The sequence below is a fragment of the Marmota monax genome, unplaced genomic scaffold (genome assembly GCF_021218885.2).
Source record: "Marmota monax isolate L192 unplaced genomic scaffold, Marmota_monax_Labrador192_F-V1.1 WCK01_AAM20220418_F8-fsc00062, whole genome shotgun sequence".
Taxonomy (NCBI): Eukaryota; Metazoa; Chordata; class Mammalia; order Rodentia; family Sciuridae; genus Marmota; species Marmota monax.
In genome coordinates, this window is record NW_026695221.1 from 9,281,444 (window position 1) to 9,302,513 (window position 21,070).

The window sequence follows — 21,070 nt, forward strand, 5'->3', positions numbered from 1 at the left end:
GCTATTAACTGAGCATCCTCATTTCTGGGGAAAAGGGTGAATAAGGAGGGGCTGACATCTTTCTGTCACTTGTAGACATTCAAGCACTTTAATGGAAATTAAAAGAGGTGTTTTTTTGTTTTTGTTTTTGTTTTTGTTTTTAAGAGTAGAAATCCCCACCCCAACCTGCACCCTGGGGAACTCAAGCTTTGGGCTGGACACAGCAGCCTGGGCCCTGGCATTCTCCTGGGGTTTAATTTTTCCATCTCTCTCTCAACCTCCACGTCTTTCAGCAAGAGCTCCCCTAGGTTGCCAGGCAGAGAAAGGCTGAAGGGATTGAAGTAAGGAAACTGCTGTTTACTTCTGCCAGTCTAGGGCTGCCTGGCACTGGGGCAGGAGGCTGGATGAAGTGGCTCAGGGAGAAGAGCCTGCCAAGCCCCATCAGAAACTGAACCTTCTGTCCCCAGCTTTGGAAAATAGGTGGACAGGTAGTGAAGCCCTCGGACAGGGGCCAGGCACGTGTCAAAGGCATGTGATGGCATAGAAGCATCCAGAATGGAGCTGAGTTCCCATCACAATAAATCCCTGTTCCTGGGCACCTGCAGGCCAGAACCCTTTGGGGAATAAATTGGCACGGATCTCAACTGAGCTTGCTTAAACCAGGTAGCTGCAGGAAGGGGAAGATATTTGCCATTGGCTGACTCCCTCAATCCCATTTTTATTTTTTATCCTGGCTTTTGTTTTCACTTAAGGAGCCCATAAATGCATAGGCATTTGCTGATAGTTTTTAGAATCTTGTGAACCCCTCTGGGAATTCGTAGTTCCTGGGAAGTGAAAGGAAAAGATTTTATGGTATCATCACTGTTTAGCCCAGCAGCAAATCAAAGAACCATCCATGTTCCAGAAACATGGAATCTCATCTCTTTAGACCAAAGGCCTCTTGGAGCCAAAGAGATTCAAAGGCAGAAGGCAGGGCTTAGCCCACTCTTACAGCCATCTGAAGGGGGAAGTCCCTGCCCTGAGGTTACCCACTTCTTCCCAAACCTTTTGTATCCTAACCTCAAGAGAAGCCATGGGAGTGGCTCCCAATACCTTTTTTCCCTTGGCTGAGAGCTACTCATGGAAATGCAAATCTGTTTTAATTAAGGTGGCTAATAAACAGCAATTATGTTTGCAGCAATTTTTGTTTTGTTCCCAGCATAATTTTGCACATTCTCCCCATCATTACTCTTATCTGTCTTTCCTAAGACATCACCCCTGAGATGGGGAAGGGAGTTCAACCACACCCCATCCCCCAACCACTTATCCCAGCTAGAAAATTAGCTGAGCAAATGGTTGTAGTAGCTGTTTCTCTTTCCCACTTTCAATGTCAGGTTGGGATCACACAGAAAAGACTTAGGTTAGATAACTGGCAGAACTGGAAAAGAAGCACTATAGAACAAGTTCTGCTTCGGGTGGACTCTCCCTGTTGCCTGATGTGCTAAATGTGACAGGCACTCTCAGAACTTGCCACCCATAAACATGTCGAACCTGCACGCATATTGGATGGGATAATATTGAGGTCAGTTTTAGAGCTGTGGTCTCACTAGGGCCATCTAGGTATGTGTGTGGAGACAAGATTATAAACTACAGGATCTACTGAGACACACACTGGCTTAAGATAGTGAACATGGGGCTGGGGATATGGCTTAAGTAACAGCGCACTCGCCTAGCATGTGCAAGACACTGGGTTCGATCCTCAGCACCACATAAAATAAAGATATTGTGTCCACCTAAAGCTAAAAAATAAATATTAAAAAAAAAAAGATTGTGAACACGGCCAACACATTTCACCTATCCTGGGTGATTTTGGCCCCTGGTAGAGGGACAGCACCCTTTTTCTTCCTTCGGAGGAACCTGACCGAATACAGCCAGTTTGTTGGGCAAGAGCGCCCTCTACTGGAGAATTGAGAAATGGCTTGAACTCCAACAGCTGCCTGGGCGGGAGACATTCATTAGGGCTGTTTTCCTTCATCATGACGCCTGCCCCCATTGTGGAGCTTCCCAGGTTCACCACCTCCTTCCTAAAGCTTTCCCAGAGCGCCAGATAGAATTATTCTCTCTCCCCTGAAGTCGGTTGGCAGTTTATCTGCACTGCTTCTGTGCTATGAACGCTCACCACCTTTTATTACAGTTATTTATGTCTTCTGGGGATTCTGACTTAGAAGCATTCACTCATGATCCCTTGAGAGGTTTACAACTTAATGCCTAATTTATCTTCAAGTCGCCTACCTTGCACTCTACCTTGCACATGTGAGCCTTCCGTAAATGTTTGCTGAATGCTTGGATTAATGAATACACTTTTGAACCCACCACAGAGGGTGCCAGCTGGAGACTTGCCCTTCCTGGATCCCTAATGTGTTGCTGTCTCCCCAACAGGACCCCCCATCATCTCCAGCACCCAGACCCAGCACGCCCTCCACGGTGAGAAAGGCCAGATCAAATGCTTCATCCGGAGCACACCGCCACCAGACAGAATAGTGAGTGCTCCAGGGAACAGGGCAGGCCTGGCGCCCCCACCCCCAGAAGCCCAGGGGTCACCTCTGCCAAGAGCCCAGCAGTCAGCCAGTGGGGGCATGCCTCCCAGACTCACTTTCCTCAAGGAAAATCATACCTACCTTGTCTCTCTTGGGAACCCATCCTGAGAACAATTACAGGCAACCTCCTTTCTTGGATCAGGAGTGTTCCCAGGATGTGTCTGCCATTTGGCTGAGCTCAGGGTTAATGATTCTAACCAAATCTGCATCCTGGGGAAGAGGGGAAAGATGAATGATTTCTTCTATTTCCTGGGTTCAAGGCCAGTCTGGCAAAATCATAAGCTGAGTGGAGTTTACAGTTGGCTACTGCTTTCTGTGCCTCCCAGAGCCCTTCTCTAATAGAGTCTCTTCTGCCCTTAATGGCAACAGGGAACCCCTCATCCTGCACCATAAGTGCTCTCCTCTGAAATGACTGATCCATTCTTCCCTTCCTCCAGCTGTACCCTGAAAGACAGTCAAGGCACCCTGTGAACTGTTGCCCACCCTTGCTCCCACTCCCAGGTGTTTGCATTTTTTTAAAGAGACGGTCTTGCACCCAAATCCATCTGAAATTGGCAGAAGCTCAGGCATGAAAGTAATGAAAAGAGAGTACTCGGTAGCACAATTGGGGAAAAGATATTATTTCAGCAATCCCCAATGCCTAGGAGAGTCCTGCTCTAAGACTGCTCAGGGTCAACTCCACAGGGAAGTCCCTCCTTTCCACAGGGCAGCAGTGCCTGGGGGTGGTGTCAGGTGGGGCCAGGTGCTGAGCTTGTGAGAGCCTGTGTATGCCTGAGACATCAGTCTGTGCAAATAGTAACTGTCATCTTAGTAAACTAAGATTTTATTAGAATGTTATTGCTCTTACACATTTTCTCAGGCATTTGGTTCATTCATTGTTTGAAAGATTCACCAAAAGATTGTAAAAACTCACACACTGAACTAATACTTATGCCTCTCCCTTCACTTCACTTTTTAATTTTTAAAAAATATATAAATGTAAGCCCTCACATCTATAATCCCAGTTATTCAGAAAGCTAAGGCAGGAGGATCACAAGTTTGAGGCCACTTACTGAGACCCTGGGGCAACTTACTGAGAGCCTGTTTCAAAACAAAATACGAAAGTGCTGGGGGTGTAGCTTACTGGTAGATTCCCAGACTTACCTAGCATGTGAGAGGCTCTGGGTTCGATCCGCAGCACCACACACACATAATTCATAAATATAACACATGCCCCTTGTAAAACATCCCATCCAATCACCCTTGAGCATTTCCACACCATCGTTCTCTCACAGATACCTAACTGTAAGCTAGTGATTCTCAAGTGGCAATTTGTCCCCCAGGGGATATTTGGCAGCATCTGGAGACATTTTTGGTTGTCACAACTTTGAAGGTTAATGCTGGTGTCTTAGTGAGTAGAAGCCAGGGCATCTGTGAACAGCCTGCCGAGCACAGGGCAGCCCCACCACTAAGAAGAGGTTGGTCCAGAGTTTGAAAAGCCCTGCTCCAGCTCACCTGGATGGAGCCTCTGGGCACTAACTGGCATGACTTGAGTTCCCATGAACACTGCGAGCCGTTATGTGCAAGAGACTTACAAGTTGAGGTGCTTGCAATGTTCATGTAATGACTCTGAAAACAATTAAATTATCTTCCCTGTAAACTTTTGAAAAAGCCAATTCACAACACTAGATGAATCATTCTGGGCTACCTCAGGCTGAGTGAGTCAGCAGCACGGCACAGGGTGCCCATGAGGAGGTCCACATGGGAGAAAGACACACACAGGGCTCAGCTTGTCACCATAAGAGTCCCTCTTTGCCAGAAAATGTTCCAAATGCAGTTGTGCATAAGGCCCTCCTTGGAAGGAAATGGCCTCTGAGATGGCCCTAACTTCTGTGTGTACATGCGTATATGTGTTTGTGATGTGTATACATGTATATGTGTATAGTGTGCTATATATGCATGTATATATGTGTGAATATATGCTGTGTGTGTAGTGTATATACATGTATGTACACATATATGTGTATAGTGCAGTGTGTATGCAATGTGTTTGTAGTGTGACACGCACATGTACCTGTATATATACATATTGGTGATGTGCCTGTATGTGTGTGTTGTGATGTTTATATGTGTTTCAGTATGTGCAGGTGTGGATGCATGTTTGTGGTGTATGGTACATGTGTGTACCATGATGTGGGTGGTATGTTATGTGTATACATGCATGGTGATGTGCGATGGTGTGCACTGTTTTATGTATGTGATGTGTGTGCAAGTATTCATGTGTACACATATTGGTAGTGTGTGGCAGTAAGCATGAACTTGAGCCTGGCCGTGTCAGTGCCTGGGGTGGGGAGGTGGCATTGAGGTCCTGGCATGGGCAGCCTATAGGGGTCTCCTACTAACTCTGGGCACCCTGGCAGGCCTGGTCCTGGAAGGAGAATGTGCTGGAGTCGGGGACGTCTGGGCGCTACACAGTGGAGACGGTCAGCACGGAGGAGGGTGTCATCTCCACCCTGACCATCAGCAACATTGTCCGGGCGGACTTCCAAACCATCTATAACTGCACCGCCTGGAACAGCTTTGGCTCTGACACCGAGATCATCCGGCTCAAGGAGCAAGGTGAGGGCCACCAGGGTCACCAGAGCATCTTGGGGACCAGCAGGGTGCAAGGCAGGTCCGAGAACCAGTCACAGCATTCTTTACCTGCCACACAGCCCTGGCTGGCTCCTCTCTGAGGCAAGGGGCACCAGCCCCATCGGGAAGCCAGAAGGGGAAGAAATTTCTGGGAGTGGCAGAATACTTCAGGGAAAGGTGACCACAGAACAAGCTGGGCTAACCAGTCCTGTTGAGATGCCCAGAAGCTTCCAAAGGCCCTGACCTCTACACCCTCTGCCCTTCCTTGTAGGCGCTGGCCTGATGCCAAAGTGCCCTTATGATAGGGTAGAAGTCCTGCAGGGGGTGCCAAGCTAAAACTAGGGGGTGGTGCCTGAGGGTCCAGATCCCTGGTGTGGGGAGGCAGGACCCAGACCATCAGCAGTTCCAGGGGTAGAGACGTGGACCACAGAGCTATAAAAGGAAGACTGGGCAAAAGGGTGCAGAACAGCCAGGTTGGCATGAAGGGAGGAAAAAGAGTCCCCCACTGTGACCCCAGGCATAGACTGCCCCAGCTCCTTGTCAGACAGGTGCTAAGAACTCCAGTCTCTGCTCAAAGTTCCTGGGCACCAATTACCAGGTGGAGAACCTCAGAGGGCCACTGCGGGCTGGTTGCAGAGAAGCTCCACATGCAGCCAGCAGCGCTGCTGCTCCTGAAATGGGCTTGGAACTTGCCCCTGGGCCAGTCAGAGCTCAGCCAGGGAGTTCCAGGGATGGTGTTCAGCCAGGTTGGGCCTCCCCAAAAAAGATTCAGGGCCAAGCAGGTGGTCCCAGCTGAGCCCCTGAGGCCTCTAGGGATCACATGGCGATCGCACCTAAGGGTCAAATCTCAGAGTGTCTCCCACCACCTCTACCTTAATAGGAGCTGCTTTGCATAACGCTTTGCACATAATTTGCATAATATCATCCACCTGTCATCCTAACCCTCCTGGCCCCCTGTTGCCTACCCTCCTTGTCTTCCCCTCGGTGCCCCACCCCCGTGCCCTCCCCTTGGTGTTTTCACCCACCCTCACACCCCCTCCCAGGCTTGACTTTTCTCTCTCCACCCCCCTCTGGAGTGTCCAAGTCAGTCTGAATGAACTCCAAGTTCAGTCGGGCGAGCCTGGATCTCTGGGGCAGTCCAGGGATGTGATGGAGGAGGGAGCCCCCCTTGCCCCAGCCCCCTCCAGGTGGCCAATCCCCGCCCACCCCACCCTGGCCAGCCAGGCCCTGGCTATGGACGCTTGCTTTATTTCCAAACAGGTTCGGAAATGAAGTCGGGAGCCGGGCTGGAAGCAGGTACGGAAGGAGATGTTGAGAACTTCCCTGGGATGGGGGAGGGACTTCTTGGCTAGTGGGGGAGGGGACTGACATGGGGTAGGGAGGCCTTTGCAGGCCACTAACATCCCTGCCCTCCCTACATGGAGGGCTTAGTGCAGTCAGAACAGCGGGAGAGGGCCTCCCAGCCAACTGGGGTCTAGGGACCCCAGAGACCTGTCTCCTGTCTGCTGCCATGGCCCCAGGGCTCCTTCCTCCCCAGGACACTGGCTCCGCTCCTGTCCCTTCCATTCCTTCCTTCCCTTCTCTTCACAAGCCCCAGCCCCTGACCCCCTGTATTTCCAAGCTTCCCGGACTTCTCCCCCATTGCCTCCCAGGAAGCCTGCCTCCCAACCCCTGCTGCAGCTTGCTTAACCCTGCTTGCTGGCATTCCTCCTCCTCCCCCGTGAAGTGTCATCTCACCACCAGGCCGAGGCTGCTGGGCAATGCACACACCCAGCCCCCACACCCCCTGCATCTGCAGCAGAGTGGTCATCAGACTCCTTAGACCTAGTTGCTCTGTCTAGACACTTGTGTACACACATACATACACACACAACCAGGACAGGGTAAATCAGACTCCACAGGGTGAAATAAGTTCTCACCAAGGACTCAGGGGGTCTTCTGTCTCAGTTTTCTGCCCATACTGGCCCCTGGCCCATGTTACCCCTCCAGGTGGGCCCACATACCTCTCCTCTCTGGGCACAATCCAGGGCACGGCCAGCTCACAGCCAACCCATGCAGCACACACAGAGCTGGCCCCTGCTCTACTATCTGGACTCCCTCACCTCTGGTAGCTCCATCCTGTCTCCATTCCATGTCTGTCTGTTCGCACTCATCTGGAGTTTTCTGACACTTTCTTCCCATGGTGTCTGAGACTCCTCATGCCCAGTCTCCCTCCTTGGATGGAGTCGAGGCTGAGGGAGGGCAGCTTCCCCTCCCAACTCCTTGAGGAGAGAGAGGACCTGCCTGCCCAGGCTGCCTAGGCCAGACCTCCGGAGGCCAGGCAAGGAAGAAACACCAGGAAGAGGAAGGGATGCCACCCAGAGCCCTCCCCCACCCAGGCCCCCTCCTCCTCCACCCTTGCCCACCTGCTTGGAAACAGTTCTCCAACCAAGATGGCAGCTCCCTCACCCTGGAGCAGCTGCTAACTACTCCAGGAAACACGGATTCAAGAATGCCACTAGTCAGAAAGGACCCTAGATACTGCTGCCCCAGCTCTGTGGATTTACAGATGAGATTCCGAGTCCGGGGATGTGAGGACAAGTCATGACCTGGCTCTGAGTTCAGCTGAGACAAGCCCTGAGTTTTTCCAAGAAAGTTTACTAGGAATCAGAGGACAAACAAATCAAACCCCAATTTATAAATTTCAAAAGCAGAGAACCAATGAGTTGTCAAAGCAGTTTTCCTTTCCTAATGGAATTAAACCAAGAGACAGTAGCATTTGTTTGTCAAAGCAAACTCCCTGAGGTCATGTCCCTTTCCTCGTTCCTGACTGTTAAGAGCAACCCAGATACTTCCCTTTCCAACCTGAGTGTTTGCTGTCCCCACTTCCTGCTGGTCACGTCCTCTGTCACTTCTGCAGTGGTCTCGGCCACCCATAGGTAGATAACACATGGGTTAGTGTGCAGGTCCAGGGTGGCAAAGGAATGGACCAGCTTAATCACACGCTGCCAACCAAGAGGCACCAGCTCCTGCGGGTTGGTGTCCCCACCACCTCCCACACCCTTCCAGCAGTGCCTTAGGGACCCAGGTGTGAGGATTTGTTCATCTCATCCTATCAAGAAAACACCCAGGGATGAGGGCGGTAGAGTATTAACCAAGCATGCGTGTGCCCTGGGGTCCATCCCCAGCACCATGGTAGGTGGACCACGGTCCAGAGCAAACACCACACTGTCACAAAGTCCATCCACACTGATGAAGGTGGGGAGGGGGGCGATGAGGCTCAGTCTTTCAGAGGAGCGTGCTTCTCCTTAAGGTTGTGATCTGCTATAGTCACCCCTTCCTGAACAACAACAGGAACAAACACTGGCATTAGGGCTGGGTGCCAGGCCCTGCTCCAAGGCCTTCCTACACAGTCCTTCATCTCAGCCCCGCAATAACCTTCTGAGGCCAGCACTATTATTACCCGCCTTTTGCAGACAAGAGAAGTAGAGTTAGCTTGGAAGAACTAATGGATCCAGGACTCCAGCAGCCAGCAGTCTGGGCTGGACAGTACATGTTAAGATTTGGAGGATGCCATGTGACACAGTGGACCGAGCTGGATGGGATGGGGGCAATAGGAGGAGACCTGGATTTACCTTGGCTCTACTGCAGCTGTGTGTCTTTGACCACATCACTTGACTTTTTGGGGGGCTCAGTACCTCTGTCTGCAAATGGAAACCTTGGATTCAGTGAGCCCCAAGGTCACCGGCCCCAACACTCTCGAGTTCTATTCCTGATGGTCATTTGGGGGTTCCAAACCGTGTGTTCAGGCCACATATCAGTCATAGAAGGGCCAGGGCTTCTGGTAGTGCAACCCCTCTTCACCACCCCCCCATCCCCACAGCTGGGCCAGGGGACAGACTGCAGGCAGGGACTGGGGGCTGGCCTAGCTGGGGTTCCCAATGCTCTCACACTGCAACAGGTGCCAGGTGCTCAGAGAGAGCTGGAGGAGCAGGCCGGTCAAGGGAAAAGGTCATTTCTCCTTAGAGAAGTGGGGTAGGGAACTCTGATCCTGTCCCCCTGGCTCCTGAGATATGGACACCTGGGGGCTCCAACCCATGATGCCCCGCAGGCCCTGAGGGGAGGCTGCCTCCAACCTCAAAACTAACAGCTGGGTGTCTGCACGTATCCTCCATGTACCTGGGGAAAGGAAGAGAAGGAAGGAACAAACTGAACAAACAAGGGCTGTGACCATAGTCATTTTTCAAAGAAAAACCAGGACTTCTGACTCACCAGCCACCACATGACAAATTCCTTGTTTAATGCCAAAGAACAATAAATCAAGCCAGCCTCACCCTGTATTTTCAGTGTTCCTCTCCCCCGCCCTCCCTTCTCTGTGTCTGCTCCAGCGTTTGTCCCTCCTTCCTGTTCCTCCACGCTCTCCCTCCACTTTGTGTCCTCCACCCCCATCTCCACAGTCCCACCCAGAGCTGACTCTGGGGGGACTCTGCCTGTGCCTTTCCAGGCCCCACAAAGGTATTACCCAGAAGGGCCCATGTGGCAGTGGTCTGGCCCCAGCTTGACAGGGGCTGCACGGAAGGGGACTGGGTGAGGTCCTGGGGGGACAGTGTCCTGCCCCCCGTCCCTCATCAGCCGTGCCTGCTTCTCTCCCACAGAGTCTGTGCCGATGGCCGTCATCATCGGGGTGGCCGTAGGAGCTGGTGTGGCCTTCCTCGTCCTAATGGCAACCATTGTGGCCTTCTGCTGTGCCCGTTCCCAGAGAAGTACGGGAGGGAGACCCGGGATCTCAGGGAGGGGGACAGAGAAAAAGGCCAGGCTTAGACTTCCCCGGAGAGCAAGTAAGCAGGAGTGCAATGAACCGGGGCCCTAACAGTGCTGTGAGCTCCTGGGGCAGGGATGGGTCTGATGTGGTCATTTCACTTGCAGTGCCTTGTGGGGTGTCTGCACCCAGTGGGCATGCAGCTGAGGTTGAACTGCACTAGACTGACCTTCATCCAGCAAGGAAGGCAGCCAACAATTTGGATTGGACAAATATGTCACTCTCGTCACGGAGAGTATACAGATCCAGGGGGAAGAAGTGGCTTGCTCTGCCAGGGCTGCAAGTTTAACCTGAAAAGCCAGTCACCTACCCAGGGGGAAAAAAAACATTCAAGGAATTGCTCTGAAGAATCCTCTGCACCCAGATCTCCACACTGGGCTTAGCTCTGAAGTTGTGTGACTGACAGACAGGTGCAAGGGGAAGACAGAATGGCAGAAGTGAAGGCAGTAGAGGTGCAGGCCCTAGTTCCACCTCTTCCTCCATGTGGTTCAGGGAAAACCATACCTATTCCAGGCCTCAGTTTCCTCATTTGTGATATTAAGGGGTTGGATGACTGAAGTTTTATGACCCTACTTGGCTCTAAACTTCGATGAGCAGAAAGCACAAAGTGAATCACCAATATTATAAGTCTGCTCCTTCCACCACTCAGCCCTTACATGTTGGAAGGAATCCAGGGTTCCCCTTACATTTTCTCCAGTCTAGCTAAGCAGCCCTAGTTCCTATGATTACCCACAATTATGCCCTCTCAGGACCTCTTTTACTGCCTTCCAATAGAAATTATAGAAGAATATATTTTAGCAAGAATTTTCTCAGAAAGCTCTCCAGCTAGAAACAGGCTACCTCTTGTAGAAAGAGTAAAGTTTCCATCATGGAAGCTTCAACAGGAAAAGCTGGACCCCTGTGTGTTTGTTTCTGTTCTGGGTGAGGGGTTGGCTATGAGATCTTAAGGTCCATTCTGACACTAAGTCATGGTTCTATGAATGGAGAGAACAGAGCCTGGTAGAGTGGGTCAGAGAAGCTTCTAGAAGGAAGTAAGGATCAGTAAGGTGGATGATGGATGAGGACCACCTCTCCAGCCAAGGGAAAATGCCTGAAGTGCATGCATCAGGGAGCCAGGCGGCCCGTGTGTGGCTGGCCTCTCCGAGAGGCCCACATAGTCCACAGCATATCCACACAGATGTTCTATGGGCAGGGGGTGGGGGGTGGGGGCTGGTGAAGCTGCTGAGTTCAGGGGTTGAAGGGAGGGTAAATCCTGCAGGGTGGTGGGGTGAAGGGTGGCATCAGGCAATTGTGGGGGAGCATGACATCTCGGGCCTTGATCCCTGAGGGTGAGAACTGAATTTGTCGCCTACACTTTCCTATTTTATGTCCAGACCTGAAAGGTGTTGTGTCAGCCAAAAACGATATCCGAGTGGAGATTGTCCACAAGGAGCCTGCCTCCGGTCGGGAGGCGGAAGAGCACTCCACCATCAAGCAGCTGATGGTAAGAATGCTGCCCATTCCCCACCATACCCTGTGACCATGTCCCCAGAAGGTCCTGGGACTGGAGGCTTCTCAATGTCCTTGACACTTCTGAGAAGCAGAGCATCAGTCGAGATGCTCTACAACAGACCAGGCACACAGTCTCAACCAACAAACATTTATCTGTGGGCCTGTTGTACTGCGCCTGGTGACCTGGGAGACTTGAAGACATCTAAGGTACAGTCCCTGCCCGCAGAGAGCCTGACCACTCAGCAGGGAGAGTCCATAGGCTTAAATTGCCATAGTACGTTGCTATATATAATTCCACACACATAGATATAATAGATACTCAGTACATTCCTCTCCTCTCTCCTTCCCCCAAAACTTGTCCGTAAGAAGCATAGGTTCCTCTTTGGGAACTGGATTGCCCACCAGAAGCAAACTCAGAACCTCTCCAGTGATATAAAGCCTGCTGTACCTCTTCTTGATCCCTCTTCATGACTCAGAATCCACCTTACTGTCCAGGCAGAAGCCTAGACAACTGTGTTAGTCAGCTTTTCATTACTGTGACAAAATATCTGAGAAAAACAACTTGAAGGAGGAAAGATGTATTTTGGCTCATTATTTCAGTCCATGGTTAATGGCTCCAATGTTTCTGGGCCTGGGGTGAGACAGAGCATCATGGCAGAAGAACATGGCAAAGCAGCATTTGGAGCAAAACTGCTCACTTCAGGGCAGCTAGGAAGCAGAGAGAGAGCAAGGAAGTGGTCAGGGGTAAGATAGACCCTTCAAAGGCACACCTCCAATGGTACACTTCCTCCAAGGTGCCACCTTCTACAGTTTCTACCACCTCCCAGTAATGCCATCAAATTCTGAATCTGTCATTGGATTAATCCACTGTTGAGGTTAGAACCCAAAACCCCACCTCTGAACATTGTTGCACTGAGGAGCAAGCCTTCGATACACGAACCTCATAGTAATGAGGGTTGTTACCTAGGTCAGGAGATGAAAGGCATGAGGGGATGAAGGTCTCCCCAAGGGGAAGCTAGCCACAGGGCCCTCAGCAAGACCCTTCTGCTAAATACCCCGCTACTCTTACCAAGATACCCAGTGAACCCCACTCTTTGCTGAGGGTATAGAATTGTCTGAGACAGAGAGAATATTTCAATCGGAGGGAACTCAAAGGCCCATTCGGGAAGAAGGATTCCAGATCCAAACTATAACAACTATGCTAGAAACTTGAGGTGCATATTGTCATGGTAGGAATGTGCTGGAGTAGCAACAGCAGAGCAAGGGGTAAAGAGCTTCAGTGTCCTCATCTATGAAATGGGCATAAGATACAGGGCCATGGTGAGGCCCTGAAGAGCTCAGAGCCCATGAATCAGTACAGTTGTTCCTTGGTATCTATGGGGATTGGTTCCAGGACCCCCTAATGATACCAAAATCTTAAGATGCTCAAGTCTCTTACATAAAATTGTGTAGTGTTTGCATATAATGTGCCCAATCCTCCCATATACTTTATTTTCATTTATCCATTTATATGTTTGTTTGTTTTGCAATAGTGGGGATTGAACCCAGAGGCACTCTACTACTGAGCTCTGTTGCCAGCATTTTTTTTTCAATTAAAAAAAAATAGTCTTACTAAGGCACACCCCCAATGGTACACTTCTAAGTTACTAAGTGTCTTACTAAGTTTCTGAGGCTTGACTTGAACTTTCCATCCTCTTGCCTCCCAAATTGCTGGGATTACAGGCGGGACCAGCCTCCTCCCATATGAGTTAAATACCTAATACAATACAATGTAAATACTATGCAAATAGTTGTTACATAGTGTTGTTTAGGGAATAAAGACAACAAAACAGTCTGTACACAGAACTTTCTTCCCAAGTGTTTTTGATCCTCAGTTTGTAGAATCCACAGTGCAGAACCTGGGGATACAGACAGCTTACAGTGAATGCTCAGTAAATGTTAGTTACTTGTGTTGCTCTAAAATCACCCACTAGATGGTGAGCAACTACTATCTTGTTCATCCCTGGCAGGGGCTCACAAATGTTTATTGAATTGAACCGACTTTTCCCTCTGCTACTCTTTCTCTATCCAATTGATTTTTAGGGACTGTCAATTCCACCTCAAAAAATGGTCTCAAACGTGTGTCCCGCCTCTCCTGAGCTGTCACTTCCTTATCTCAGGCCTCATCCTCACTCCCCTGCAGAAGCCTCCTAATTGATTTTAGCATTTGCCACTTTTCTCAACCTATCCTCCAGAGCCCTATCAAAGGGTTCTTCCAGAATGCAAATCTGATCTCCTGATTATCTTACTTCAATCCCTCATTGGCTCCATGTCTACTGGATAAAGTCCAGCTGCCCAGCATGTCATCAGACCCTTCCTGCAAGGCAGCTGCCAATCTTTCTAGCTCCATCTCCTGGCCAACCACATCTGGCTTTCCAGACACACCAAAGAGCTTGTGATTCCTGGTCTTGGAGTCTTTTATACCTGGAAGGCCTATGCACAATCCTGTTGACTTTTTTTTTTTTCTTTGAATTTTACATTCTCTTACAAGAATCAGCTCAAATGTCATCAACTCCATGATATTCTGTGTTTGCTGGCCCCCTGCCCCACTGACGGTGAGCTACACACCCTCTACTCTTCCCAAACACTCTGTGCGTGTCTCTTCCATAGTGCATTGTTCTAATTACACCTTACCCCACCACCAATTATCCCTGAACTCCTCAAGGACAAAGGTTATGTTCTGAGTCTACACTTGTCTATTCCCCCCAGGGGCTAACTTAGCACCTCACTTAACAGAGTGTTTAATTTACAAGGAAAGGAAACCACAGCCTAGACTTGAGTAGGAACCAATGTCTCTGTAGTTAAGCTTCATGGATCTATCCTTCCTGAATGGGCCATTGAATTCCCTCCATTGGAACATTCTGTCTCAGACAATTCCACATCCTCAGAAAACAGTAGGGGTTGCTCAGTATCTCAGTAACACCAAGGGGGTGTTTGGCAGAAGGGACTTGCTGAGGCTCTGCCGCTAGATTGCCCTGGGGGAAATCTCATTCTTCCTTCCTTTCACCTCTTGACCTTGGAAACAGCCCCATCATCCAGGGGAGGTAGGTTTAGAAGTTGAGTGCTGTGGGAAACAACTCTAATCCAGATAGAGCTGGAGCATTTATTGCAAAATGGAGGGTAAAAAGTAGTAGTAGTAATAGTGAGGCAGTAACAAGATGGAAGCACATTGGCTGGTTCTGTGGATTTCAGAAGGAGAGGAGGAAGTTCCTGCAAGAGAGAAGGAACTTCCTGCTGAGAGACCATGTGGGAACCTGGCCTAGACCATGGACTTAGCAGAAGCGATACTTGGGAGGTATCAGTTGTGTCACAAGTGAGGCATCACTGTGGTTATTCAGATTACTGCAAACACCCACTGTGTGCAAGTATGCTCTGTTTTTCATATGTCTAATGACTATTCTCAGTGATTGAGATCTAAGCTGCTTCATTCAGTCATTCAACATAAATCATGATATTTGGAACAGCCCTACCGTTTATCTGGCACTGTGCTATGCGGTGGTGAATCCAAGAATTAATATATTCCATTCCAAAAGTCTTCTGGTCAATGACCACAATATGCAAGAAATTGGACCAGATGTGGATGGAACCCGAACAGAGCAAGAAGTGGTCCTCCATCTTAAGTGGTTTGATATCTGTTAAGGAAGACAACTTTCCAGTGCATCTAAATCACTGCTATGAATAACAGATGTAGCCAGCTTTCTATTGCTATGACAAAATACCTGAGAAAATTGACTTTAAAGAGAGGAAAGGTTTATTTTAGGCCACAGTTCCAGTTTCAGAGGTATTACTCCATGGTTGCTTGGACCTGTTGCCTTTGGACTTGTGGTGAGGCAGAAGAATATCATGGCAGATACACATGGCATAGGAAAGCAGCTCACCTCATGACAACCAGAAACAGAATGAAGAGAGAGGCCAGGTGCAGTGGAACATGCCTATAATCCCAGCTACTTGGGAAGCTGAGGCAGTATCATAGCAAGTTCGAGGACAGCTGGACAAGGTAGAAAGACCCTGTCTTGGGCTGGCGTTGCCGCTCAGTGGTAGAGTGCTTGGCTAACATATGTAAGGCACTGGGTTCCATTCCCAGCACCACATAAAAGTAAATGAATAAAATACAGGTTCATTAACATCTAAAAAATATTTTTAAAAGAAAGAAAGACCCTGTCTTAAAATTTAAGAGAGAGAGAGAGAGAGAGAGAGAGAGAGCGCAAAGAAAAATAGGGCTGGAGATGTCGCTCATTGATACAGTATTTGGTTGGCATACATGAGGCCATGGGTTCAATCCCCAAAACTAGGGAAGGAAGGAAGGAAAAAAGAAGAGAGGAGGGCCCAAGATCCTGACCTCCCTTCAAGCGCATGCCCCCAGTGGCCTTACTTCTTCCCACTAGGTTTCACCTCCTAAAGTTCCACCACCTCCCAACAGCAACACAGGCTGAGGACCAGCCTTCAACATGTGGCCTTTGGGGGACACTTGAAATCAAAACCATAACACCAACGTTGCCAACACCTCACATGTAATGATTCTCTGTGGTTCCTTCTTAAGGCCTTCATTCAGCCCTAGCACTGGTTGACGAATTGCCCTAAAGAGAGGGAACTATGCCCTGTATTTGATGTTCTGTAATTATGTATTTCCAGATCCAACACCCTGATGAGCAGGGCCATATATTAACGTGTCTTCATCAGTGTATCCCTGGACCTTAGCACAGTGTCTGGCTAATAAATTGCTCAATGAATTAAATTGAATCAGCCAAGGACAATCCCTGAAGGAGATGATGACCTAGCCCAGCTGCAGACAGCGACACTTAGGGTCCTGCCCCCTGCTTCACCTCCCCTACCCTTCCTGCCTCTCTGCCTCAAGGAAGAGGATTCCAGGAGTAGGAATGAGGCATAGGATCTCATCCCCAATCCTTCACCTGCCTTCTGTGGTCCACGCAGGGAGGGGCATAGAGGAGGTGAAGCATATGTGATAATCTTTTGAGTTCATTTCCCCATCTTTTCCTTGGAGGAGGTGGAGTTGAGCCCACCTCCTATGCACTGAGATGTCATTTCTTGGATTATAGATGGAACGGGGTGAATTCCAACAAGACTCGGTACTGAAGCAGCTGGAAGTCCTCAAAGAAGAGGAAAAGGAGTTTCAGAACCTGAAGGTGAGAATGACCACAGGTTCTAAGAGGCAGCCATGGAATCTGTTCTTCAGCTTTGATGGCCCCAGCCCCAGTCCCTACAAAGAATGACAGCCAGGAGAAGGGAAGGGCCAGAAGCCAGCCTGGGGACAGGTCTGTAGCCAATCCCTAAACTGGGGACTCCCTGCTGAAGGCACCCGCTCTCTCCACCCCAACGTGGAAGAGACTGAGAGTTAAGACTCCTCGAATTCACCTCTCCCCCTGCTCCTCACAATTAGATTTTAAAATCCGTTATCCCTGTTCTGGACAAACACAAACAACAATTAAAGTCTCATTTTCAAGTTTTCTTGAAACAGAAAAAAAATAAATAAATAAATAAAAAGAAAATAAAATAATCTTGCAGTGCCCTAACATAAACCCTGGAAGGTGGTGGCAGAGGTAATCAGAGGCCACTCAGGAGGTGTCCAGTTCTGGGGTCCTCAGCTCTTTCCCTTCAAGAACCTGCCAGCCCTCTCCTGGCATCCAGCTTCACTGCCTTCCTGGGTCTCCGGTTGGGTGTCCTTCTGCCTGCCTCCAGGCCTCCCCAGTGGCTTTCTTCCTCCTCCTCACCCCTCCCTGGGCAAGGTAGGGCTGGCTGGTTTTAGATCCCCCCACCGTGTCCAGCAAAGGCTTCCCCAACGATGCGCCTCTCACTCTCACCCACTCAGGACCCCACTAATGGCTACTACAGTGTCAACACCTTCAAAGAGCACCACTCGACCCCGACCATCTCCCTGTCCAGCTGCCAGCCGGACCTGCGCCCCGCAGGCAAGCAGCGTGTGCCCACGGGCATGTCCTTCACCAACATCTACAGCACCCTGAGCGGCCAGAGCCGCCTCTACGACTACGGGCAGAGGTTCGTGCTGGGAATGGGCAGCTCCTCCATCGAGCTTTGTGAGCGGGAGTTCCAGAGGGGCTCCCTCAGCGATAGCAGTTCCTTCCTGGACACACAGTGTGACAGCAGCGTCAGCAGCAGCGGCAAGCAGGACGGCTACGTGCAGTTTGACAAGGCCAGCAAGGCCTCCGCCTCCTCTTCCCACCACTCCCAGTCCTCTTCCCAGAACTCCGACCCCAGTCGACCCCTGCAGCGGCGGATGCAGACTCACGTCTGAGGATCACACACCGTGGGCGGGGACAGGCCAGGGAAGAGGGCAGGGCATGTTCTGGTTCTCCAGGGACTAGGGCTACTTTGCAGAGGACCCCGGAACTGGACACCTCCAGGATGACCTTTGAGCACCTCTGCCAACACCTTCCTGTGAAACTCTGATCAAGCACAAATCTGGGTCCCCAGCAGCAGCCTGCCAGAGGCAGCAGGTGGGGAAATGGATGGAGGATGCAGCTGATGTGCTTGGTGCTAGACACCTTTGTCCCCAGCCCTTTCCTGGAGGCCCCTCTACCACCTCCTCCCACAGGCACTAGTGGCAGCTATAAATTTGCTTTCATGAAACTGCCGTCCACTCTCTGGTGTCCCCTGGGATTTCCCCCTTGCTGCCCATAAGCCCTCCCTGTGCCTGTGCTCCTATACAGCCCTGGGGAGAAAAGGGGAGTTCTTCTCGGCACCAAGCTGCTCCAGAGACCGCAGCAACCCGCACTGCTCCCAGCCCACGCCTCAGAGACTTGAGAAGCCAGAAATGGCCCTGGCCAAAAGAGCACACCACCTGGGAACCTGGCTCCAATTTGTTTGGTGTTTTGTGTCCATACTCTTGCAACTCTGTCCTTGGACTTGATGCCTCTGAACTCGGAGGTGGGACTGGCCCAATCAGAGCCTGGTGTCCTGTTGGGGGGGAAGACTGTGAAGCCTGGGGAATACCGTACCCCTCTCCAGACTGCGGGATTCAGAGCCTCCCCTGCCCCCTGCTTTATGTACTCCCCACCTCCCCACAGCACAATCAGAATTAATATAAGGAGTGAGAGTTGGTCTGGTCAGGGTTCTTTGAACAGTCAATGGAGAGTGTTTCCTGGGTGGTGTTGGTTTGAGGGGGCTGGAGATCAGGTCCCGAAGAGGATGAGACTCTCCTTCTCTGCTGATGAACACCAGGAACAAAGATCCTGTCTCCAGTAAGACTCCATGGGCAAGAGGGAAAGTTCATCTGCGCCTCTCCTCTCCCCCCATTCACCATCTGAAAATAAATGTTAGGGCCATTACCCTAGCAAATCCATTCTGTTCTTTTTTTTTTTTCCTGCAGAGTTACAGAAAGATCCCAAGGGCTCAGAATATGCTTTGGGAACCCTAGTTTCTTTACCCTTCTTTGATTCAATTTTCTCAGACTAGGAAGGCAATTGATGGGTCTGGTTGTGGTGGTAACAGAACCTATAGGCATACTGTCCTGGTGGATGGGCCTCACCAACCCCAACTCTTTTCTAATACAACTGAGGCAACAAGGTCATACTGGACATTTGTCAGATCATTTTAGTCTTTTCCCTTGATATTTTTTGGCAGGGCAATCTCCCTCCATTCAAGTTCAGGGAAGGAGCCCTCTTAAAAGAAGTTAGACCATCAACACCCTAATACTCAGATATGGGACTCAAACAATGTTCTAAGAATGGTTTTGCTTGGATGGGAAGCTGGGTGATGTCATGGAGGTGGGATGGATAAACAGTGGCTGGTTAGAGTGCTAACACAAAGGTTGTGATTTAAATGGAACTTTGAAGAACACAAATTGCACCCCAAGGTTGTAGGTTCCTTATTGGCTTTATAGCCTATTTCTCCAACCTTCCCTCACAGCCGTTATCCAGCATAGAAGCCACCACCATAGTCTGTGCTTTCTTCCATTCACTGATTCCTGGGATGGCCCCAATCTGCAGATTCTATGCTTAGCCCTCACAGTTCTCCCACTCAGGGGAATTTTCTGCTTCAATCATACTCCTAGTGCTTTAAAATCCCCCAGTTCCCTGGATATCTTCCTTTGCATCTCTCAACCCTAAGGGAATAGAAACTGATCAAAAATGGAAGTATACATCCCAGTCCCACATCCTGCTCCGGGTGCCACTCTGGTCTGGTGAAGGTGTTAGGATTGTTGACCTCTACCCTCTCTAGGTTAATCTCAGCATGCTTTCCCTCTTATATATGTTTTGCTTTTGCCAGCAGGGAACAAGGATCCAAATCATGCAAAATGACTTGATGTGATAGAATAAGGACAAGATGACTTAAGAGAATTTGTTCATTCATTTCTCCTCACCTTGGAGACAGGTGGAGAATCTACAACTTAATCCTCACCAGAACTTCCATTGCCCCATAGCCCCCCACCCCCCCCAACACACACACAACTTGTAGGGTGAAAGTGCCCATTCTTTCTACAACCCAGGGATATGACAAAATAACCAGAACAGAGAAGATACCTGTTCTGTGAATGGAATGAGCCCGTCTCCCTCCTATGCCATGGGCAATCCCATGGCAAGAAGATGAACTGTTCTAAAAGATGAACAGAGAGCACCACTGGGCCACAATCAAGGATGAGGCTATAGAATGTCAATCCTTTGAGCTCTCTTCAGTGCACAAACACAACAAGAATGGCGAAGAGACAGTAGATTCTGAGAATGGTCTTTATGAGGGGGAACAGCAATGCAGGGAGAAAATTAGGGTGAATGGGAGTGGGGTGCTCTGGAGCATTAAGAAGGACCCCAGATTGAGCTATGTGCATCCCTCACTTGTGTCCAGCTCTACTGACTTCTCACAATGTGTGAGGGTACAGAAAAGCCAATAAAGGCGATTATTTTTTTTTAAAAAAAGGTAGTAGGAAGTCCTGAATTCCCTAGTAGGTGATTGTACATTTAATACAAAGAGGGCTCAATACCTGTAATCTTATTTAATCCTTACAATTCTACAAAGTATCACCTTTTTTTTTTACAGAGGTGAAAATGAAGCTTAGAGAAGCCAAAGACTTGCCCAAGGTCACAGAGTTAAAGAGTGGCAAATCTGAGATTTAAACACACAGGATTTCCACAACAAGATGTTTCTATCCTGCAGTGCAAACTCAAAGCCTCTCTCATCCTAGAATATGAATGGAAGTGACTGACAGTTAAGTCATCTGCTAGCCGGCGCTCTGGGGCAGGCTAGGCGAGGACAAGCCACAGCTCCATTAGGAAGCGGCACTGGCATCCTCCACCTAAAGTCCCCAAATGACCTAGAAAGACCACAACTCCCTGGGAAACAAAGCTATTCCGTGTATCAATTCACTGCCACCCCTACTAAGGCCAGGATCCAGTTTTCTGATAGCTTTAACTTCCATTATTGGCCCTGAGTCACTGGACGGGAGCCCAGTTTCTAATTCTCAGGCTCACTATCAGTCTGCAAAGGCCAGGGTTATTTCCACCACTTTAACTTTCATGGAGTAGGAAGTGCTCTCACATGAAGAGCTAAAATGCCACATCAAGTTCATTTCTGATGAAGCCTATTTAAACAAATCCTATAAAGC

The 21,070-nt window shown here is 49.6% G+C and overlaps 1 protein-coding gene across 6 annotated transcripts in view; it reads left to right on the forward strand.

The window, feature by feature from the left end:
* Kirrel3 (kirre like nephrin family adhesion molecule 3) overlaps window positions 1-18,814 on the forward strand; it is a 555,957-nt gene extending 537,143 nt beyond the window's left edge. For 3 of the 6 annotated variants that reach the window (XM_046432698.2, XM_058575268.1, XM_058575269.1), the window contains exons 12-18: window positions 2,398-2,498; window positions 4,955-5,153; window positions 6,429-6,464; window positions 9,803-9,985; window positions 11,340-11,449; window positions 16,554-16,640; window positions 17,324-18,814. In XM_046432698.2, the coding sequence (XP_046288654.1) occupies window positions 2,398-2,498; window positions 4,955-5,153; window positions 6,429-6,464; window positions 9,803-9,985; window positions 11,340-11,449; window positions 16,554-16,640; window positions 17,324-17,767 (1,160 nt within the window). In that variant the 3' untranslated portion in view covers window positions 17,768-18,814. The remainder of the gene's footprint in view (window positions 1-2,397; window positions 2,499-4,954; window positions 5,154-6,428; window positions 6,465-9,802; window positions 9,986-11,339; window positions 11,450-16,553; window positions 16,641-17,323) is intronic. The other 3 variants (XM_046432700.2, XM_046432699.2, XM_046432701.2) reach the window with 3 other exon arrangements.
* The last annotated feature ends 2,256 nt before the right edge of the window (window positions 18,815-21,070 follow it).